General features: G+C 45.3%; 3 protein-coding genes across 3 annotated transcripts; 2 read left to right on the top strand and 1 right to left on the bottom strand.

The window, feature by feature from the left end:
* Positions 1 to 3,919: 3,919 nt before the first annotated feature.
* LOC135627722 (LRR receptor-like serine/threonine-protein kinase RGI1) lies at positions 3,920 to 9,030 on the top strand. The gene is made up of 3 exons (XM_065133915.1): positions 3,920 to 4,375; positions 4,450 to 8,224; positions 8,305 to 9,030. Exons 2-3 carry the CDS (start codon positions 5,239 to 5,241, stop codon positions 8,820 to 8,822), a joined length of 3,504 nt encoding a protein of 1,167 aa, XP_064989987.1. The 5' UTR covers positions 3,920 to 4,375; positions 4,450 to 5,238; the 3' UTR covers positions 8,823 to 9,030.
* Positions 9,031 to 9,793: 763 nt separating this feature from the next.
* Positions 9,794 to 13,580, bottom strand: LOC135627723 (uncharacterized). The gene is made up of 5 exons (XM_065133916.1): positions 13,010 to 13,580; positions 12,734 to 12,916; positions 10,250 to 10,319; positions 10,094 to 10,165; positions 9,794 to 10,010 (listed from the first exon to the last, which is right to left on the bottom strand). The coding sequence occupies exons 1-5, from the start codon at positions 13,337 to 13,339 to the stop codon at positions 9,958 to 9,960; spliced, it is 708 nt and encodes a 235-aa protein (XP_064989988.1). The 5' UTR covers positions 13,340 to 13,580; the 3' UTR covers positions 9,794 to 9,957.
* Positions 13,581 to 18,768: 5,188 nt separating this feature from the next.
* LOC135627237 (probable pectate lyase 8) lies at positions 18,769 to 22,535 on the top strand. Its single transcript, XM_065133252.1, has 6 exons — positions 18,769 to 19,033; positions 20,070 to 20,138; positions 20,882 to 21,524; positions 21,624 to 21,727; positions 21,833 to 21,971; positions 22,054 to 22,535. The coding sequence occupies exons 1-6, from the start codon at positions 18,927 to 18,929 to the stop codon at positions 22,273 to 22,275; spliced, it is 1,284 nt and encodes a 427-aa protein (XP_064989324.1). The 5' UTR covers positions 18,769 to 18,926; the 3' UTR covers positions 22,276 to 22,535.
* Positions 22,536 to 23,531: the final 996 nt, after the last annotated feature.

The following is a 23,531-nucleotide window of genomic DNA, read 5'->3' on the forward strand; positions in this document are numbered from 1 at the left end:
AAAATCATCGAATAAACTTTTTCAACAATAGTCAACATATGCATTACGAGTATCTTAACACTGATGGTAGAATATGAGTCATTTAAATTCATGATAAATTATATTACATTGCCTCTTTGCTCTCGTTCCTCAACTTCCTTCCTTACACTTCATACCATAACTCTTCTGATTTGATGAAATGGGCATACGTTAAAGTTATATTCTCTCCGTTTGGAATATTAGTGAAATTAGATTTTTTTTAGCTAGTAGCAAAATTAGATTCAATAAAGTTGAGGAACTAAGATAATATCATATCATTGTATTTTTTTAAATATGAAATTTTTTTTGTCTATACATAGTGTTAATAGCTTGATGTCATGGATCGAGAGTTGATATGGCTCAATGAAGGTACGAATTCATCCACATGAGTCTTTTTGAGGGAGGGACGGAGTAGTTGAAGTTGAGTTAGCAAGGGTGATTATGAGGTTATCTTGAGGTGGAATTGGAGTATATTTGATCTCCTCTAGAACCCTGCATAATAAGTCGACATCGGTGGGATTCCGAACCTGACCCCTCTAAGACTTAAGTTAGTTAATGAAAAATTGGTTCTATATCTGGTTGGGTTTTTTAGGACCGATCCCTCTTTAGATATCGAGATTTGGTTTTTCATACCTACGAAATTGACAAGAGAGAATTATGATTATAAGGGTTACACGTACCTCCTGCGATGTATTCATGCGAGCGATTGACTCGTACAACCCCCTACAATGCGGGTTAGCCTATTTGGGCTCTTATGGTATGATGCTAATCTATACTGCCTCCTACAGCATGGGATTAGCAGGAGATGATTAAGGGAGTGTCAATCGCCAACCTAACCCTCTCGACAAATGCCATGTTATCCTTACGTCAGCTCCCTGGCGACTACCAGCTAGCTAGCGACTACCAGCTAGCTAGCGATCTCATGCTAGAATACTTCATATCATATAACAATCTCTTAATAGAATTATTAATAAAAACATATATATATATATATATATATATATATATATATATATATATATATATATATCCACAAAAGATGAAGGTACTATATGATCTGTAATTAAAAAAGAATAGGGTACGAAAGATCCATAAAAGATGAAGCTACTATATTAGATATCTTATCATGCACAACTTCTATGTCCTCTATAGTTGTTGCAACTTCCACCTCTACAAGTGTTGTGGCTTCATCACATACAACATCTATATACAAATGACTCTGTGGAGAAAATCAGCATTATGACATAACGATAATGCAGAAGAATGATGATCTTTTTTAAGTCTCAAGGAATATATATATATATATATATATATATATATATATATATATATATATATATATATATATATATATATATATATATATAGTTACTTGTGCATATTCTAAAAAAATATAAATTATATATTTTAAATTTTTACAAGATGTATTTTGACTATGTTGATATTTTGTTTATACCATATAAGATATATTTACATCATGCATCATGCAAAATCTCAAATGTAATACTTGGTAAACGAATATTGTCTTCGTCAATTTATGATGATCATTCATAAATAAAGTGTATTTATACGATATAAAATCTCAGAAAAATATTATTTTCATCATTTTAGGAGAATCATTCATTTAATTTATTATATTTTGACAAATGTATTGCTATTTTCAACAAATTTAAGTTTTCCAAAAGTTTGTATATATTATCGACCGAGTAAAATTTCTAAATCAACATAAAAAGATCAAATATCAATTTTATAATCGATGACACCTAATTCAATTGGCTTCAGGAACTAAAATCAAGTTATTGCTCTGCAAAAATAAGAAAATTTTGTGGATAGTAATGAGAGTCCTAATGATTCTTACAAAAACAAGTTTAGTGTTCCATCCAGCTTGTCTAATCTTGGGGACTGCTGAATAACCATGTTCTATAAATTCAATATTACATACCATTAAGGCATGAAACCATTGATTTAGATTAACTTACAAGAATATGATATGATTGCACTAATATTAATTTAGATTAAATATTTTGAACCATTGATTTAAATAAGTTATTGCTCGGATAGAAAAGAATTACGTATGGAAGGAATAAAAGGATATACTATAAAGCTTAATAAAATTAATGAATCAATTATGCTACAAAGATTTTTGAGTGAGACATATTCGATCACTTCTAATTCTATTCTTAACAAAAACACACATCTGAACTTTACAGAACATTGGAACGCTACGATTCCATAGTGGCCAATTCTGCGTTGTCACCCGCTATTGGTCACCATCTTGTGATTTGCTCTTCCATGTAGTTGACTGGGGACTTTTGTTTGCTTGCATGCAGATAGTAATAAATAACAATGATTCAGATATGGAATAAGATCATGCATTTGTTCTTTATCCTCCTATTTAGTGGCTACGGGTAGTCTAAGCACCAAATCCTGACTTTCCTAATTGTTTTTTCGGTTTGCATGAAAGCAAGGCTACTCTTTGGTACAGAAAGCATATGCTAAAACTATTTAGTGGCCTGTTGTGAGCCTGGAATCACTCTGTCCCTTCACTTTTTAGAGTACATTGATCGGAGAGCTCTTCGGTTTTCATATGTGGTATCCATCTTTACATTTTCTAAGTCTGATGTGGATCATGTCATTATAACTCGGAGGTGTATGAGAGAGATGATGTCGATCATCCTCTTAGGTGGCATTCAACATCGTGTTTTAGGTTAAGCCAGGATTGCACCTCTTGGAATGGTGTAACCCATAAGCAAAACGATCTAATGTAACCCTATTATTTTTTGTAGCTTACCCCAAGCAGCAACTCGAAGCACTGTAACCTTAGCCTTTACGGCTAAACCCACTTGCAATAAGCAAGACAATCGTCCTGATCGCCCAATCCTTTATCCAAGGTGGAGTAATTTATGCACCATGTCACGGAACACCCCACCCCGAGTTGCTTCAGGAGCAAGGCTCTCATGATGAAGCAGCATTAGAAGAACAGCAAGCTTAGCCAAACACGAGCCTGAAACGAGATCATTGGCCTTCTCTTTCACGAGCTAAGCCATGACACTAATAATAGCTCGTCGAGGCCATGAGCCTTGTGAAAGGAAAGCGCATGGTGATGGCAGGAGCAGGTGACACTCATCAACACCTCCTCCTTCCTCTTCCTTTGCTTTGCCCTCGGATACTCGAACCGAGTCGAGGTGTGCTCCCTTCCACAAACCTACTTTTTTGTTTTCTTTATGTATGTCTCGTCTTCCATTTACACGCTTTGAGTGAATGGATTAGTTTGTTTATGGCTTAGTCACGTGTGAGTCTCTTCGATGAAGGGCATATATTTGTATAGTGTTTATTTAGCTGACCACATCATGTCCTTCCCCACCCCTATGGCTATGGCTATGGCTATGGCTATGGCACGATAGAGGGGGTTTAAGGGTGAGGATCTTCCGAGTCCCACATCAAAAATCACGCCAAGGGTGAGATCAAAGTTTGGACTAAGATAGCTAGCGAGGATCCCTGTCTTTGGGTTCGATATACCTACCTAGCAAAGCCCTTAATGGGGTTAGGAATTACGGGGAAACGTGGATTGATGCGATTAGGGAGAGTGTTCCGAGGCGCCCAAGACCCTTAAAACAAGGGCTACGTGGAGCGCCGCTTAGCTTTATTGCTTTTTGCGTTGCATGGGCCCCTCCCCCCGCCCCCTCTTTGCATCCACCAACCTCACTAACCTTGAGAGCTGTATGTGTCTCCAAAGCAGTACGCTGTGCAGTGCATCCATTGCACTGGGCTTCTGCTCTATAAATAAATGTGGCCATCTTGATCTACAGACTAAAGAACAGACGTAGAGGGAGGGGAGAGGTACAAAGCGATGTAAGCCAAGGCCGGAGAGGTGAGTGATGGAATCTACCACCATGTGGTTTTGGCCTTGGGATGTGGGTAAATGCAGCAGTCCAAACTTTAAACCGGGTGAGTGGGTGGTGGCGTGACCTCAACGTGGATGACTTACATTATTCTTCTTTTACATTACCTGCTGTTTGCAATGGTCTGTGATATCACTGTGTAGCATGTGCAATGCATGTGAAACCACAGGCCAAGTAGCTGGTTCTTGCCCATGGATAGAAGTTATTTCAAGTATGGAGTTACTATAATGCATTCAAACTCAAAAGGTTTGGTTAAGAAGGAAGCTGTAGCAGGTCGAGCACTGGTTCTCCTCGTAAGCCTACTAGATGGATGTCCATCCTCAAAATGATGGACAGAATGACATAAATGGAATTGCATGCAGCTTCGTAGAAGCAGTAGGCAGAACCACGGCAGCTGCACATCGTAGTCTGGGTTGACCACAAAAGGACACACCCATGCAAACCTCCACGAAACGGTTCGTATACATGCCAAGCTAATAAATGACATGGTTCGAAAATGATCTAACGACAGACCCACACTGTTTATTAGGTTTTGGAGTTCATGAGGAGGGCGGCCCGGAGCCCCAGGCGAAGCCCCTTCGGAGCCATCTGAGCCGAGGGAATCCGAGAGGGATGTGCAAGTGTGTACCAGTGCTGCGTCGCCGTGGAAGAGACAATAGAAAAGACCGGGAGCAGTAACAAGTAATAAATACACGGATTGGTCGCGTCATATCGGTAACCCTCGTCGGTTACGACTGACGTGTTATTTATGTGGGTGCTGTCTTCTTCCTTTTTCTAATCTCTTGCACATAAAGACTTACCACCGGGGTGAGATGCTCCGTGTCTCCCGAAACGACACTTTGCCATGGAGGCGAGCGCATCCCGGTTTCATCGACTCACCGCGCGAATCCATAGGGAAACAGTAGCCCCACCCCACCATTTCATGCAAACACGCACACATGGTGTCGTCTCTTTGCTGCTGCCGGCCCCGCGGGTGATGCGATCCGACGTCGCCGCTCGGTTCGGTCCGGTGCGCCTGAGTCCCGCGCTTGCAAATAGATGAGCTTTGAGCCACCGATTGCAGCGGGAGACGAGTGTACCCAATATACGACGCTTCAAGGAACTCGTAGAGTACGTGGAAAACATGGATAGCTGGATGGATAGATATGTGGAGGCAACCCCACCAAAATTATAGTGCTGGGCTTTGCTATATTTTTGAGATTTAAACGAGGAGAAGCGGCGAGAAAGAGCAAACAAAGAGGGAGGAGACCCGATGCAAAACAAGCAGTGAGAGAGCACCGGGGAGAGCGAGTTGGGATTTGAAGTCGAGGAGTTTTTGATGATGTCGAGGTCGAGGCAACAGCGCCACCCTCCATCATCCCCATGCCAAAACCGCCACCTCCTCCCACTCTTCCTCTGTCACCACCCTCCACTCTGCTGCTTCTATCTCCTCCTGCCACTGCTGCTGTCGCTGTCACCTTTCTCCTCCTCCTTGCTTGCCTCTGCCAACCAAGAAGTCACTGCGCTCTACCAGTGGATCAACTCCTCTTCCTCCTCCGCCCGAGCGCTTCCCGACTGGGACCCGGCGCACGCGACCCCGTGCAAGTGGAGCCGCATCGCCTGCAACGCCGACGACTCCGTGTCCACCATCACCATCCGATCCGTCTCCCTGGCCGTCCCCCTCCCCGCCGGGCTCTGCGCCGCCCTGCCCTCCCTCACCACCCTCGTCGTCTCCGATGCCAACCTCACAGGCGCCATCCCGTCCGACCTTGCCGCCTGCTCCCTCCTCACCCTCCTCGACCTCAGCTCCAACTCCCTCTCCGGGGCCATTCCTGCCGCCCTGGCCCGCCTGTCCTACCTCTCCTCCCTCATCCTCAACTCCAACCAGCTCTCCGGCCTCATCCCGGAGGAGCTCGGCTCCGCCGCCGCCCTCCGCCACCTCATCCTCTTCGACAACCGCCTCTCCGGCCCCATTCCAGACTCCCTTGGCAACCTCTCCCTCCTCGAGACCCTCCGCGCCGGTGGTAACCGCGACCTCTCTGGGCCGATACCAGACTCCCTCTCCCTCTGCGCCAACCTTACCGTCCTCGGCCTCGCCGACACTAAGATCTCCGGCCCCATTCCGCCGTCGCTTGGCCGGTTGTCTAATCTCCAGACACTGTCCATCTACACCACCATGTTGTCAGGGTCGATCCCACCGGAGCTCGGCAACTGCTCGTCGCTCGTCAACCTGTACCTCTACGAGAATTCGCTCTCTGGACCGCTCCCAGCGTCGCTCGGCAGGTTGTCGAAGCTCGAGAGGCTTCTCCTGTGGCAAAATGTTCTCTCCGGCCCCATTCCAGACGAGTTCGGAGACCTTTCTTCCCTTCAGTCCATCGACCTCTCCATCAACACCATCTCCGGAGCCATCCCGCCATCTTTGGGCGCGCTCTCAAACCTCCAAGATCTCATGCTAAGCGACAACAACGTCTCCGGCTCCATACCGCCTTCTTTTGCCAACCTCACGTCGCTCTCGCAGCTCCAGCTCGACACCAACCAGATCTCTGGCCTCATCCCGGCCGAGCTCGCGGCGCTCAAGTCGCTCACCGTCTTCTTTGCGTGGCAGAACCAGCTCGAAGGCGCCATTCCTCCCTCCCTCGCCTCGCTGACGAACCTCCAGGCTCTCGACCTCTCCCACAACCACCTCACTGGCCCCATCCCGCCCGCCCTCTTCCTCCTTCCCAACCTCACCAAGCTCTTGCTGCTCTCCAACGACATCTCCGGCCCAATACCCGCCGAGATCGGCAGGTGCGCTTCCCTCGTCCGTCTCCGCCTCGGCGACAATCGCATTGCCGGTCCCATCCCCGCTGAGATTGGCGGGCTTAAGAGCATCGACTTCCTCGACCTCTCCGGCAACCGGCTCACCGGCCCCATTCCTGCGTCCATCGGCAACAGCTCCCAGCTACAAATGGTCAACCTCAGTAACAACACGCTCTCCGATGCCATCCCCGATTCCTTATCATTGATCACCAGGCTGCAGGTACTTGACCTGTCGCTCAACCGGCTTACGGGGCCGATCCCCGGCAGCTTTGGCAAGCTGGATTCGATGAACAAGCTCGTGCTTAATGGTAATTCACTGACCGGCCCGATACCAACATCGCTCGGCCAATGTTCGAATTTGGAATTGCTTGACCTGAGCAGCAACCAGCTCACCGGCGGCATCCCCGACGACCTCTGCCTCATTGAAGGGCTTGACATTGCTCTTAATCTTAGCAGGAATGCGCTCACCGGACCGATCCCGGCGAAGATGTCTGCGTTCAGCAAGTTATCAGTGCTCGACCTTTCGTACAACATGCTTGACGGAAGTCTCACTCCGCTTGCTGGACTAGAAAACTTGGTCACATTGAACGTCTCCAACAACAACTTTACCGGCTACCTTCCGGACACTAAGCTCTTCCGCCAACTCTCGGCCTCTGACCTTGCCGGCAATCAAGGGCTCTGCACCCACGGTGGAGACGTGTGCTTCGTCACCTTGGATGCCAATGGCCGGCCAATCATGACGGTTGAGGCCGAGAGCAGAAGAGTGCATAAGTTGAAATTAGCTATAGCTCTGCTGATCACTGCGACGGTCGCAATGGTTCTTGGGATGATCGGAGTGATAAGGGCGAGGAGAATGGGAGGGAAAGGCGGTGAAGATGACGGCTCCGAGATGGGCGGGGAGATGTCTTGGCCATGGCAGTTCACGCCCTTCCAAAAGCTGAGCTTTTCCGTGGACCAGGTCGTGCGTAGCTTGGTCGACGCCAATGTCATCGGTAAAGGGTGCTCGGGAGTGGTCTACCGCGTTCAAATGGACAACGGGGAAGCCATCGCCGTGAAGAAGCTGTGGCCAACAAGCGCATCAGCCGGAAAATTGGCAGCAAAGGAGGACTGCAACAGCAGCAGAGTCCGGGACTCGTTCTCGGCTGAGGTGCGGACGCTCGGTTCGATCCGGCACAAGAACATCGTGAGGTTCCTGGGGTGCTGCTGGAACAAGAGCACTCGGCTGCTAATGTACGATTACATGGCCAACGGCAGCCTGGGGGGGCTGCTGCACGAGCGCACCGGTTTCTCCCTGGAGTGGGATTTGAGGTATCAGATCATCCTGGGAGCCGCCCAGGGTCTGGCCTACCTCCACCATGACTGTGTTCCGCCGATAGTCCACAGAGACATCAAGGCCAACAACATCCTCATTGGCCTCGACTTCGAGGCCTACATCGCCGACTTCGGGCTCGCGAAGCTCGTCGAGGACGGGGACCTTGCTCGGTCGTCGAACACTCTCGCCGGTTCCTATGGCTACATTGCTCCCGGTAGGTATCGAAATCGAAATCCACCCTTTCGTTGCTGCAGTGAACGCCAGGAGTGCCTAACTGCGTCAAATGTTTTGCAGAGTACGGCTACATGATGAAGATCACGGAGAAAAGCGATGTGTACAGCTACGGTGTGGTGGTTCTGGAGGTGCTAACGGGGAAGCAACCGATCGACCCCACGATCCCGGACGGGCTCCATGTGGTGGACTGGGTGCGGCGGAGGAAAGGGAGCGCGGAGGTGCTCGACACCGGCCTCAGAGGCCGGCCAGACTCGGAGGTGCAGGAGATGCTGCAGGTGCTCGGGGTGGCACTACTGTGCGTGAACGCCGCGCCGGACGAGCGACCGACGATGAAGGACGTGGCCGCGATGCTCAAAGAGATCCGGCATGAAAGGGAGGAATACGCCAAGGTGGACTGCCTCCTCAAGGGAGCAGCACCAGCCGCGGCAGTCGACGCTACGACGTCGACCTCATGCAGTGCGTTGCTGGGCCAACGGGGTCAGAGTAACAGTAGTAATTCCAGCTTCTCTGCTTCCAGCATCTACTCTTCCGCCAGGGCCAAATCACCGTTCGAGTCCACTTCTGCCTATCCTTCCTGACCAGCATTTTGTGTATCTCATTTTTCTTTTCTTTTTTTGAGCTTTGTAATTTGCTGTAGTTCTTTTCTTGTGCTCTCTACTAAGCACTGGCCTTGGATCTGTAAAGAAGAGGGTCAGCATATTGGTTTTGGTTCCTCGCTTAGCTATATGTGACTACTAAACCAAGAGTGAAGGGCTCGACGAATAAAGATGATGTTGGATTTCTATCTGTGTGGTTGTGCTGCACAATCGTACTAGCAAATATTCTGGATGTTAGACTGACAATTTAAAGAAGAATGCCATCACCAGTGAATTATAGTCAGGCGACCGAATGAACGGACACGCTTGGTAATCTAGTTGATGCCTTTTAAGCTAGATAGTGGTAGCAGGTCTAATGATCAACATAAGACTAGTTGAGAAATTTCACGATTTGCCAAGAAAACTAGTGACTGATGATCATGTGTCCTTTGGCCTTCAATTTGTCTTTTTGTTAACCTTCGCATTACACTAAACAATTCTAATTGTAGATAGATGGTGGGAGTTCCTTGTTTCATGCATAGCAAGGTTAAAGAACCCTCACAAAGTATCATATTCATCTCATTCCAAGAGACATATATTATTCATACAAAGAAGCCTAGCACTTTGTTTTGGGACCACATCAATTAGGTAGGTTGAGGAAGGACTTGGGAGGGCTCCAAGTAATCGGACAGTGCCAGCTAATCCCAATAAACAAGACAGAAAAATAAAGCACATAAGACAGGAGAGATGGGGAGACAAAATGCCTATTATTTGTTTCTATATCCTACTTGAGAGACCCCAATAATGCAAGGAACCAAATCTTATATTGAGATTTCAATTAATGCTGCAGTTAAATTTCACTTTCAAAAACTAATACAAATAGGATGATCACAAGTACCAGATAACAATACCTGACCAACCAAAAGAACAGTGCTGAAAGCAGTAAACACCAGCATGACATGCTACAAAAATAATAATTAGAAGCCACAACTGCATAGTATTATGAAACAACAGTTCATCACAGCATCACCAACTATACAAGATTAGGACCCGGAGGCCGTAGCTGCATACCATCCTAAAGCATCTTTTCCAATTATTCCTTATAAACAAAACAGGCAGGAGAGATTTAAACGATGGATTATACCTCCTGTGCCTCCAGTGCTTGGAAAATGTCGGTGCGAGTAACCATTCCTAGTTTTGAAAAGAAAAAAATCAGTTCATGGTAGGACGGGCCTCATGATTGAAATTCTCCCTAAACACTCTGTAACACTTACCTATAACTTTCTGACTTTTATTCAAAATAGGTATCCTGTGGATCTTCATCTTAAGCATTAAAGCTGCAGCATCTGCATAATTATGAACATCGAAACAGTTTTATTCAAATTTGACCAAAAAATTTTGAAGCAACATGCGTAGTAAAGAAAGATTACCCAAGACCGTCTTGTCAGGTGATAGTGTGATTGCAGGAGAAGACATGACTTCACCGACCTTGGATTTCAACTACTTAAGCAAAATTGGATATTAGCAAATTATAGAGCTCCGAAAATACAAGGTTCATGAAAAGACAAAATTAGCTTTTATCCCCATGATCAGTGTAACTAGCTGTCAACCGTTCAGGGCAATGGACATGTCTTAGATATACTCACAACAGAAGATTTGATCCCAAAATTTTGAGTATACCATTACTTCTCAGTACAAATTAATGCTTCATGATAATGTGCCGTCTATGATGGATGACCGAACCAATATTTAAGATGCTTCAGTTCTCTAGATAAAGTTGCTCCAAGTCATGGAACCTAGTGACATGATTCACAACCTCCGTGGAAATGGCTGAACTGCAGACAAGTGTTGAGACAAGATATTGATGATTAATTAAGCAAATGAACTACCAGGAAAAAAATTGTTATCTTCTGCTTAGATACACCATGAAACTCATACAAATTCTCTATCTTGAGCCCACTCAAGACGCTTCATTCTCAGTCATAAATGATTTCCCCAACCAAACAAAGGCTATTTATCATATCTTCATCCATGCCATGAGCAAAATAAGTCCGACTCTTTTGCTAGTTCAGATATGGGTTGCATGTTCAATTCATTCTGACCATGTCTTACATAGTTATCATATGCAAAGGATGAAAATGGACATATTGCTACTGTGATGACACAAACAAACAACAAGATGTTTGTTTGTTCTAATATCAAACAAACATCTTGTTGTTTGTTTGTGGCCAGAGAAGCATGCCAATTAAGTGAGTTCGGTTCAAGAGCAAAAGCTTCAGAGGAAGCATAAATGAGTTGAAGGTGAAAGTAGATTGCAAAATGTTACTTGATCTGTTTCTATAGCTGCAGTCCTTAGGCTGATGGACAAGAATCCTGGAAGGTAGCAAAGAGTGTAGCAGAAAAGAGGATGAAGTACCATGGAAGAGCAAGATTAAGCCTTTTGTTGTAAAAATAAAAAAAATAAAAAAAAAGATTAAGCCTTTCACATGGTACAATCACTAAAAAGCTACCTTGCTTAATGACCAGTAGCTCCCAGTACAAATGTTTGTTTCAACATCCAAATCCACAAGCATCCCAATATGGACAATGGAAGGACTGAAAAATGTGAGTGAATGATTTGAAAGGCCACAGAAACTCTGAAAATATGAATCCTAAGTGAACTTTAACATTAGTCAAATCGTCAAATGATTTTATGTAAGCAAGTGAACTGAAAACTCTATGCATAGAAAACTTCAATTCTGAGAAGATCTCCACTGATCTTGATTTCTCACGAGGCAATGGGGCAATTAGTACAAGAAAGATCCACTGTCTCAATGATAAGTTGTCTTATTTATACATGCACAACATCAACTTTTTCCTATCTATTTCTCCTGAAATGAGATTCAACATTTGACTCATAATGTAAATACACTTCAGAAAGTAAGGCAGTTACATAGATTGGAATTGTGAGAGCTCTGCAATAATCCAACTAAGAATGACGCTATCAGAGACCCCTATAACTCATTGGATCCACAAAGATGGGCAGCCTAAAGCAATTGTTTAGAGATTAACAAAGTGAAAATCAAGTGCAAGACTCTTGACACAAGAATGAAAGTAGGTTTGAGAATTGAAAAGTGCTTCTAACATTACCATACACACACAAAGTCACAAAAAGAGACCTCAGAAATAGGATGATTATGTCTATGTAAATAGATTGCAAGCAATTGTGCACTTTCTGTAGTTGTGGAAGTGACAGCTCAATATTCAACATCAAGTTAAAGAGGAAACTACAGAAATGGTACTTGTCCAAATAATGATGTTTGAAATCATGTAACAAGTTCATGAACATATAAACTCAGATTGTGAAGCTCAACTTTTTGTATTCCCATACATATGCCTATTTTACATCATATGTTTATCGGTATACATGTAGACAACATTTACACAGGTTGATTAAGCCTACATCAACTTTTTGTGATAGCATCATACAATTATGTGTAAATACATCATAGACACACGTCGATTAAGCCTAATTAACCATAGAGGCATGTATAATATATCATGTTCACAGGCTGATTGAGCCTAAACCACTATGACGAATTTAATATGCTTGACTAGACTAACGTGATAGTACCTTAAACTAATGAGATAAATATTAGAGTCATCAAGCGTAGCTTGAATTTCGTTATTGTATGGCATATGAACAGTCAAATTAGAGAATCCATCTGAAAAATTGTGATGGACTTTCTGACTTCCATTGATGAGAAACTATTATGGTGACGACTGTTTGACTCCTATCAGACATCAGCCAGCCACAACACGTTAGAACTGAGATCAGATCGAAATCAATCGATTATGTTAAAGAAACTCTTCAGATTACATGTAAAAGATGATGAGAAAGAAATGAAACGGATAAAAATATGAAAGAAACAAACCCCATTATATGCTCTGGCTTTGTCCTTCTTGGAGATGACACCGATACACCTCAGCTCATCATCGACGACTGGAAGCCCAGAGACAACCTCGAAATTGTGGTCGATCTCTTCCAGCGTCTGCTCCGGCCTCGCCGTCCGGATCTCCGTCGACATCACTGTATCCAGCGTAGCTGACGGCTTCGTCTGCGCGAACACCAAAGAAAAAAACAAACCGAAGGATGCCATCAACACCACGGTCAAGGAAGAAAGAGGACAGAAAGGGAGTAGGAGCGAGACCTTCTCGCTGATGATCTGGGTCTCAAGGTAGGCGCGGAGGTCATCGAAGCTGAGGAGCGAGAAATTCTCCGGCCACTCTCCGGAGATGATTCCCTCGGGATTCTCGCCAAGGGCCGGACGGAGGTCGTCGGATAAGGAAGGGAAGGCCGAGAGCATCTGTTTGCTCCGGTTGAATCCGACGCCCCCGTTCCTAGAGAACGCGGAGGAGGGGGAGGAGAGAAGTGGCATCCTAGGCGTTAAAGCGGTGGTGGAGGAGAAGAAAGAACCGGAGAGGGGTTTGAGGGGAAAGTAGAGGAAGTGGATTCGGTGGAGAGAGATGCTGCAAGCCATGACGGATTGCTATTGTCGCCTCCAAACTCCGGGGAAGGGGCCGATGAAGAAGGCTCCTCTAGTAATCCGTTCGAGAAACGCCGATGAGCGTACTGGATCGGAAGTACCTGTGATCGCCGTTGCATTGCAACGGTAGATGAAACAGAAACGTGGAGATCCAACGGCTCAGCTGAACAAGCGGCGGGATGGCAGGTCGAATCCATCGGAGGCACTTCCGATCACACGGCGCTCGCATCCGCAAAGCGACATCGTCGCCATCTCGTGACAACAGAATGGGCTGCCATCCCAGGCCACCACCGAAGACCGTGCCACGCTTTAGTGGGCCGAGTGTGTGGGTACGGTGTCGCAGCAGGGATTCGGATTTGTACGCCCTTATGAGTGCTTCTCGTGTCGGGTCGGATCTTGATGCGAAATACGAATAGATCCAACCCGAAGACAACCCGTTTCAACAAACGTATCAAAAACATACACACGAACCTGATCCATTAAATTTTCGGGTTTAGGAGACCCAATCCCTGTCACAGCATTAATAAGACAGGTCGGGTTGGCCTGCGATGGGTAGAATTGGAGCACCGATGGGTGGGTGGCGTGGATTAGAATTTAGAACGTAAGTGTACGGTCGGATGGGACGTAAGAAAATATTCGATTTGGAAATTCGAAGAAATAATTTTCTTTTTATTATTCATTTTCCATGGAGCATATGTGAGTGCTCGATGGCACTGAAGCGGATCAACCATGTCAAATAAAAAATTGGAAGTCGAACTTGTAGAAATCAAGTAGAGTTATGTCGGGTTTAATCCATTCAAGTGATCAACAAGTAATTGTGTCCGAGAACGACAAAACGAGTTTTAAGGTGTACATAAGACGGTGGTAATGAGATGTTACACCATATTTATATTGACTTGAATCTCGATATATATATATATATATATATGATGATGATGATGATGATGACGTTGATGATGATGATGAAAGAAAACATATAGTTTTGCAAATAAACCTTGATAATATAAAAAATTACCTTTTTATATGGTCAATATTTTAGGCTAATCATAATTTGATAAATAAAATCTAGTTAACTAAGCTTGGCATTTGATTGGGATAATCCTAACACTCATCAGCTCCTCTTACATAAACACTTAAAAGTAGAAGTTTGGGAACAACCTACTCTCTATAGCCACCAACTGAAGATCACGTTGCTTGTCTTACCTTCCCAAAATGGGCTTGCGAGACCCGGCCATTGTCGATCCTACGTTTAGGAAAGAAAATCCGACTTCGTATTAATGGTCGACGACATGGCTCGGCTTCACTAGCCTTCTCTTCCGAATGGATAACAAAAAGGATAATGCCCCACCGGATCCAAAGAAGCAAAGAAGCTAGACCAGAGACGTCACCCCGATAGTCCCTAGGTGCTGCCTCTAAGGACTCACACCGATAAGCCGTCCGTATTAAATGCCTCCTCCATGTAGGGTAAGAGGGGCCTTGACGAAGACCCATATGCTCCACCCAATGCTCGGGTATAAAAGCTAAGATGTGGGCTAAGCTAGGACAAGCAAGCAAAAATAATTTTTTACTCTCTCATTTACACCGTTGATACTATTATCTTCTCGCTTTTATGTTTTCCTAACTTAAACATCAGATGGATCGAGCCGGGACACTCTCGACACAGGCTTGCTGTATTGGATCATTAGCTCGGTCCGAAGGTATGCCCAATAGGCTATCCAACAGAGGGGACTGCCCAGCTCCCCAACCAAACTTCATTGCTCAAAGATTAAGTCGCTCTCGGTGAACCACCTCTCCATACAAATTCTTTTGCTCTTCCCATAATGTTTGTTCATCGGAAAGGATCTATACTTTCGATAGTAAATCAATCAGGTCGACTCATCAATCGACGGTCTATGTATATTGATAATATATTAACATGAATTAAATAGAAGAATATTATTTATATTTTTTATATTAAGAATATATTTTTTTTTTCATAAATAAGAACCTCTTTCCTAGCGGGGGAGATCATTCTTTTAACTCTATCTTTTGGACTTTGTATTGATGTCTTTGCATGTTCTCGATGTTAGGTGAATAAATTATGCTGAGAGAGATTCGTCTTAGATTGTCCCATAGATACAAGATTAATCTTGACAATAGTACGCCTTAGTCAACCAACACAAATTAAATAATTAAAGTAACATTGTTTTCTCTTTTAAGATCCAAGCAATTAATAAATATATATTTGTAAGAAAATTATTGAATAATTCTACGTAGAAATATCCGCTGCTGTATGGGCGCACCGACGCGGGGCCCATCATCCGACGCGTGATACCAGCTCAATGACACGTACGGAATGAATGCTCAGGGTCCTACCGGAATACGGCACAAGGACACCTGCCTACGGAGAAGGAACAGTGTGTGATAGTGTCGTGAAAAGGGCCCGATCCCTTCGTCGCTTCGCCTGCTCAAAGGTTCGTCTCACTTCTGCATTACCAACTCAACCAGGAAGTGACTCTTAGTGGACATCCATTGGTTCATGGAACCACATGCACAGTACAAGGCCAATGCCAATGCCAATGCCAGGAAACTAGTTAATAAAGAATGCACCTGATATGAACAGTCGAGATTGACCCAAGCACATGCCACAGCACAGAGAGCCAAAGAGGACGCTCCTATGTAGCTATCCCTTATCTGGTCCCGAGACAACCATCGTTCTTCGATAAGTGGTTCTAAATGACTTAGGATATGATTTTGCCATCTATGTACATCATGCACGGGAATCAGCATCAACAACCAAGTCACTCTCGCTGGAGCTGCCTTGAGAATCTTAGCCAAGTCTATTGATTGATATGGATGGACACAGACGTCCAAAGGGAGCCCCACTGGAGGAACATGCCCATGTTAATCGCGTGGACCGTGTTCCCCTGGACCAAAACATTAATGGGAGGCGGACTTATGTCGCTCGTCTTGAAAAGGATCAATCATTGATGCGCCTCGACCAATTATTGATCGGTAAATGGTTGACAACTTTGTTTAGTTGTTTTCGCTTTCCTTGCTAACCAATCATTAATCATTGAGAAGAATGAGACCGGTGTCATCGAGAAGATTGAGGCCTGCTTGACATGAGACTACGATCATGACAACCGGTAAATCAACATTAAGTTGCGTGCGTTCTACCCATTCCAGCAGCGATCGATCAAACACAGTGCTGTCGCTTCTAACTCTCTTGGCATGATGCCTGTAGTATGCCACAAAGGATAAAAAGGATGGCGTGCTGTCGCTGACAACAAGGCGTCGTTAGCGTGCATGGCAACAAAAAGGATTTCCGTGCAACGTGGAGCGTAAGACAAAAGAAAGCGACTCAGCAATGACCGTCCGAGTCACTGTACAGAGTCTACTTGACATGGAAAAAACTACCGACGTCCGGTGAACAAAAAGGAGGTGAGGAAAGGAGGGAGAGGCCACCGGCTCTCGGCGTCCATCCGGCCTTTTAATGCTCACCACACGCCATGTGAGCATCTATATATCCAAGCCTTTCTGTGGGCTCAAGCTTTTTGTCGGTAGCACTTAAAAGCGTAGTCCCACCAAACGACTTCTGCTCCAAATCTTCTACCCCCCTTCAACTGCTTCCCCAGTTATCAAGCTCGCCTTCGCCATTGATGGCGAGACTTAGTAGGAGGTACAACCAAAACCTGCAGACTTGGTGTTCGGAGAAATAACTCGAGCGAGTAGCCGTAGGAGTAGAAGGATCTTCTCCACTGAAATAAGATTTAATGAACCAACTTACTTGTACCATCTATTCGTCGAGGTAAGGTAAGACGTCGATGCCTTCATGTTTAGTGATCTGATGTGCAAGCTGATCGAAGAAGCAAAGGGAAGATTTCTCCGCTGACCGATGATTACAGAGGTTTGAGCACCACCAACTTTCTGTCCCCCGCCATTCTTCCTTTCCTTTTCTGTTTCCCGTAAAAGATTAGAGACAACAATACTGTACTTCACTGTTCCAGGATGTTGAAAGGACAAATTACAGAACGTTTAGAGTATTATTTTAGGGATCGTCTTAACAAGTGCTCAGATCTCATGCATTCGAAGACAAGGGACGCGAGACATATCTAAGTCATCTCCGTGTAGACGTTCACGGATTCACATGTAGTCCTGCAACGTACAGCCTTATAATCCAGGAGAGATGCTTGCGTGGAGTTGCCACAAACAAATCTTTGTTCACTAATGTCGACAGAATTTGCGATGGGAGGAATCGTGCTGGAACTATTTGGACTGTCTTGACCCCGAGGCACGGAGCTTCGCCGGTGAAGGAATCCAACTGTTTCTTGCTTGGCCTCTTGCCATTATTTCATGAGCTGGGAATTGGATTTGCGTCTATTACAAGCTCAAAATAATAGCTAGCGGAGTGAAGATGGTAAGGCGTCGTTGTTTCGCCATGTTATAGTAGTACTAGTGGATTTGATCTGAGGTGCAACGTAACAATTACGACGGTCCTCTTCAATTCCTACTCTACTGGTTAGCCTCACTGACAACGAGCGGTCAATTACATTGTCCAACATCTCAAGTACGCTAAAGAAATTGAATACTTGATGTCGTATTTGGCTTTTGATTCCAGTTCTAGTTCTGGACGAACCAAGTCAAAGCATTTTCCTATTCTGATTGGAAGCGGATCTAGATCGGATTCTGATTCTTCTTTCAACACCAATCAAAATGACATGTCTTAATTTGTCATTGCAAGAATAAAGCTTCTATTTTTGCAATGATTTAAGTTGACGATTCAGGATTCTTCTCTCAGACAATTCATCTTTTTAACATGTACGATGGATACGAAACATAGTGACACATGACATCAGTCAGAGAAAACCATTTGCCTCTACCTTCGAATCGAATTGCAAAGGCTATTTAGGTATAACGAAACATCCCTGTGATCTTTCGGTGTCGATGTGATATTTCCCAGAGTCACTCACCACTGCCACCAAGATAACATGTTTCGATCGGAAAGAGAGAGTAGTCGACCTCAGATCCAACGACGTCGTACGTGCCCATCCACGAGCAAAGTCTCTCTCTGCGCTCCATGAGGTTTAGTTAATTAGCAGAAACTGTTATCCGAAACTTACGTGTTACGACGCGTTGCGAGTTTGCCTAATTTGAGCCGTCAACGAGAGAGAATAACGGAAGCAGGAGTAAGCAAACGAGGTGGTCGCACGGAGTCCTATCTCGCACGTGTCCAACCGACACAGCTATCACGTGCCGCGTGCTGACGTCCCCGTCGGTGCTCTCCCCGCCTCCAACGACTCCGTTTGACGGCAGTCAGGATCGTTGGTGCTGGTAATAACCATAGCCAGTTTAACCGCGGTTAAGTTGGAAGCGTGGTGGTGGCAATGAGCGGAACGCTCGACTTCTATATAAAATGGCGGTGCTTTTAGCCTCATATGACTATTCCTCCCTCTCTATCTCTCTTCCACTCCTTCTCTTATCCTTTTGACAACTCTCATCTTCTCCCTCTGCTACGCCGACATTTTTGAGGGCCTGTGGGGATTGCAGCGTAGATCTGAGATCAAAGAAGAGAGAGTACGAGAGAGCAGAGGCAGTGGCAATGGCGGTACGATCTCTGAGGTGTTCCAGTTTGCTGGTACTAGGGCTTTGGGTTCTCCTACCTGGAGCCATGGGGTGGTCTGGAGGCGAAACCGTCTCTGTCTCGAGGTACATTTCCTTCTTCTCTTTCTTGGATTAATGGATCACAATTTGTTCCAAGTAATCTCGCGGAATATAATCTCCCGAGGAATCAAATCGAATATTTCGTAATTTGGCTTCGCTAGGTTCTTAATGATGCCAAATGTACGCGATTTACCTGGATCAGGGGCTTTTCCATGGCTTTTATGGGTCCTCTGTTCTGGAACTAGCGTGCATTACGAACTCTTTTCCTTCTCGTGCACGTTCGATGTGTTACCCCCTCGTCTTCCAAAGCAACAACACAATTACTGGGCGAGAAAAGAGAAAAGAGGTCTAAATTTGATCTTGAGTGGAATCTTGACCTTCCATCTCTTCGATTCCTGGAAGTTCAGTTTGGATTCCATGAAGAACTTGGGATATCAAAGCCGAAAGACTAAAGTCCCGTTGCAGTCAATGTCCAATAATTCATGTCAATATCATTAGTTGTAACGGGATCAGGCAACACATTAAGAAGAGTCTTCCCTCATGGCAAAGATGTCAGCGCTGGAATAAAATCGTGCCGTCGATGTCGTCCGTGCAGAGATCTGAAACACTTTGGGCGGTGACGGAGACGGTGGCGCTTCGGACCTCAAACGCAATCGCCACCGCATGGATCTGAACCATCAAATCCAAACCGTTGAATTCCTTATGCGTGCTCTATTCTCCCACTCCTTTTTATCTTTTTTCGACCAAAATTTTACTGCAATAGAAAGGCGCAATCAAATCGATTCTTCTTTCCTCCAAAATTCTCGATCCACCACCGCGAGTACCGAGACAGGACACCGGTCAAATCGGGTAAAGGATGTGGGAGTAACTCCTCTCCCGCTCCGTTCTCTGCTTGAAAATTGACATGAAGGTCACCGATCGCCTCAGAGGGCGTAATTCTCCCAGACAGTGGAGGAGATGTATCTTCTTCGATGTCCATAGAATTGGATGCATTATTTTTCTTTATCGCTCGAATGGTCAGATTAGACTTTTGGATTCTCATGGTGTTTGTTGGCCTCTGTGTGCTCTCTTTTTCTTACAGTGCTGCTGGGAAGGAAGTGGTGGTGGGCGCGGTGGACGATCCGGAACTGGTCGCGTCTGAGGTACACATGTAAGTTCTCTCGATCACCACCTTCCTTCCCTTTCACCAATTTTTTTACCCGTCAATTTTTTGTAGTTTCCTCCGAAGCAAAGATTAAATAGAATTCTCCTTACTCACGTGTCCTCTACCTCGTCACGTGACCTGTAACCGTGGTTACTGTTAGTTAGCATTTGGGACGTGTACGGTGCGGCGGCAGCGCGTTGGTTACCCCTCAAAAGCAGCCTTCAATTGCCCTCTCTGATGATGGAAGACCATTTTGACATATGCTGCGTCTATTCCCACGTATCGATGTGCCATTTACTTTTTTCTATTTTTGAAAGGAAAAGGAAAACTATATTGGATTAAGCATTAGCTACAGAAAGCTGAGCCTGTAGATAGATGCGCCTTTTCCAGCCGGTAATTTTGAACTACCTCGTAACCCTACCACTGCGGTCCACCAGTTGCCCACCAATTGTACTTTTGTCTTCTTTTTCTCATTTACTGTCCGAGTGGCACCATGGTTAGATCCTGTCGCCACACACCATGGGTGGAACATGCCATGCTCCGCTGGCTCTCCTCCCATTAAGCAATAATGTTGCGACCAACCCCCACGGCCAACCACTGCTTCTGAATGCACTGTTGGTCGGCGCATGAATGCCTCCATGAATGAGGCCCACTAGGTCTTTTAAACAGTGTCAATAACAAGAAATCGGAATCTTCACACATTAGTCGGCGCATCATCTTTTTTGTTTTCGTAATATTGCCGTGAACAGGATGATCAAAAACAGCACCGCTCGCCGGGCCCTCGGGTACTTGTCCTGCTCGACAGGGAACCCCATCGACGACTGCTGGCGGTGCGACCCCGAATGGCACCGCAACCGCAAGCGCCTGGCAGACTGCGGCATCGGCTTCGGCCGCAACGCCATCGGCGGCCGAGAAGGCCGCTTCTACGTCGTGACGGACTCCGGCGACGACGACCCCGTGAACCCGCGCCCGGGCACCCTCCGGTACGCGGTCATCCAGGAGGAGCCCCTCTGGATCGTGTTCAAACGCAGCATGGTCATCACCCTCGAGCAGGAGCTCATCATGAACAGCTTCAAGACCATCGACGGGCGCGGCGCCGAAGTCCACATTGCCAACGGCGCCTGCATCACCATCCAGTTCGTCACCAACATCATCATCCATGGACTCCACATCCACGACTGCAAGCCCACGGGGAACGCCATGGTCCGCAGCTCCCCTTCCCACTACGGCTGGAGGACGATAGCCGACGGGGACGGAGTGTCCATCTTCGGAGCAAGTCATATCTGGGTCGACCACAACTCTCTCTCCAACTGCGCTGATGGCCTTATCGACGCCATTATAGGATCCACTGCCATCACCATCTCCAACAATTACTTCACCAACCACAATGAGGTATGGTCCCCGATCTTTCTGTATTAGAACATGCGAAGCAGCTCCGCAGTGCGACTCGGTCGCTCACTAATCACAAAATCCTCGATCGACTTTAAGCAGGTGATTCTTTTGGGCCACAGTGATTCTTACGTTAGGGACAAGGCCATGCAAGTCACCATCGCCTACAACCACTTCGGCGAAGGTCTCATTCAAAGAATGCCTAGGTAATTCTTTCTACTCAAAGCCATACCTTTCAGCTTTACTCGGAGGGCTTCAGTTTCACAGGAGTTTCAAGTCAACCCATTGTCTAAAATGCGGTAAAAATACAGGTGCAGACATGGCTACTTCCACGTCGTGAACAATGACTACACCCACTGGGAGATGTACGCCATTGGCGGAAGCGCCGACCCGACCATCAACAGTCAAGGAAACAGATACCTCGCTCCTACCAACCCCTTTGCCAAGGAGGTAAGATAACATCGATATCATCAATTCATTCGCTGCTGATGATGCTTGCATTCTCTTGACATATGGTACTTCCCTCCAACAGGTAACCAAGAGAGTGGATACGGATTCGAGCGTGTGGAAGAGTTGGAATTGGAGATCAGACGGCGACCTTCTGCTGAACGGCGCCTACTTCACCACCTCCGGAGGTGGATCCTCCGGAAGTTACGCGAAGGCCTCCAGCCTCGGAGCCAAGTCCTCGTCCATGGTTGGCTCCATCACATCTGATGCAGGCGCCCTACGCTGCCGCAAGGGTTCCCAATGCTGATTCAGTTGCTTAAATGGTAATATTAAAGGGAAAACAAATAACCCACATTTGATTTGAGAGCAATCAATCCTTTTACCCCTTCCCAACCTCCCCTGCTTCCACTGTAACTCAGTCCATGGAGAAGGTGGAAGCGTTGCTAATTCTTTTCTCCGCTGCAAGTTCTCTTTCACTATGGTGTATTCTAACAGTTGCGTTCATTTGACCACTACTTTCTGTACGACGTTGTACTTCGCTTGAAGCTTGTTCCCTCTTCTCCCTTACCATTACATTTCCTTGTGAAATAACTCTGATGAATATATATATATATATATTCATCATGTAGTGATAATTGCGGCATAAACTGTATTCTACTGGAAGATTAATAGTCCGGTGAAGATAACATTTAGTTTGTCCTCTCGCCCGGCCAAAGAAAATCCAGATCCGTCGAGTGGTGCATTAAGAACTGCTTGGAACGAGGCAGAAGCTAATCCTTCCTTTCGCGCACATAACTCCGACATATACGGTATACTTTACCTATCATCATTTTGGTTTATAGCAGAAGATCAAACAGCAGTCCCATAGCTACCATCCACATCTAATAAGCTGTGATCTGTTCAGCCCCTGCTGCAACCAACAGGCTGCCTCCTCATGATGACTACCAGAATCTCTCTATTCAAGTGATTAGTCTGCAATATGTTCAAAGAGATACTGACGTACTAATATATATATATATATATAGTCTCAAGGCCCCAAAAATGATCTGTTTTTAATGTTTCAGATCTCAATTTGTGATCGCCAGCACTTCAGAGCACAATTGAACTCCTGCTTCACCCTCTTGACAATCCTGAAAGAGCCAAGAGTGATCACTTTCTTTTAAGCATCATTAGGATTACATGTAAAATCTAGCTTTGCATAGGTTGGATTCATTTTATATCTACGTTCATCATTTTGAGCATTTGATCTGATACTGTCATAACCCGAGTCTGATGAGCCAACTGATCAATAATTTCATTTTGGTCTTTCAACCACGGACCAAAATGCTTAAACGGGAGTTAACATAGTATACTCATCAGATCCTTATAAGCTAATCATACACATTACCCACTTCCGATGTGAGACTAACGGGATGTTACAATTATACATTACCCACTTCCGATGTAGGACTAATGAGATGTTACATATACACTTGTCAAAGTATCTTACATGTGATTGACTTGTAATAAACCATGCAATTTGAGGGTGTAGGAGTTTTGCTGAAGTTGGATTGGAATTGGTCC

Source organism: Musa acuminata, chromosome BXJ2-11, assembly GCF_036884655.1.
Source record: "Musa acuminata AAA Group cultivar baxijiao chromosome BXJ2-11, Cavendish_Baxijiao_AAA, whole genome shotgun sequence".
Taxonomy (NCBI): domain Eukaryota; kingdom Viridiplantae; phylum Streptophyta; class Magnoliopsida; order Zingiberales; family Musaceae; genus Musa; species Musa acuminata.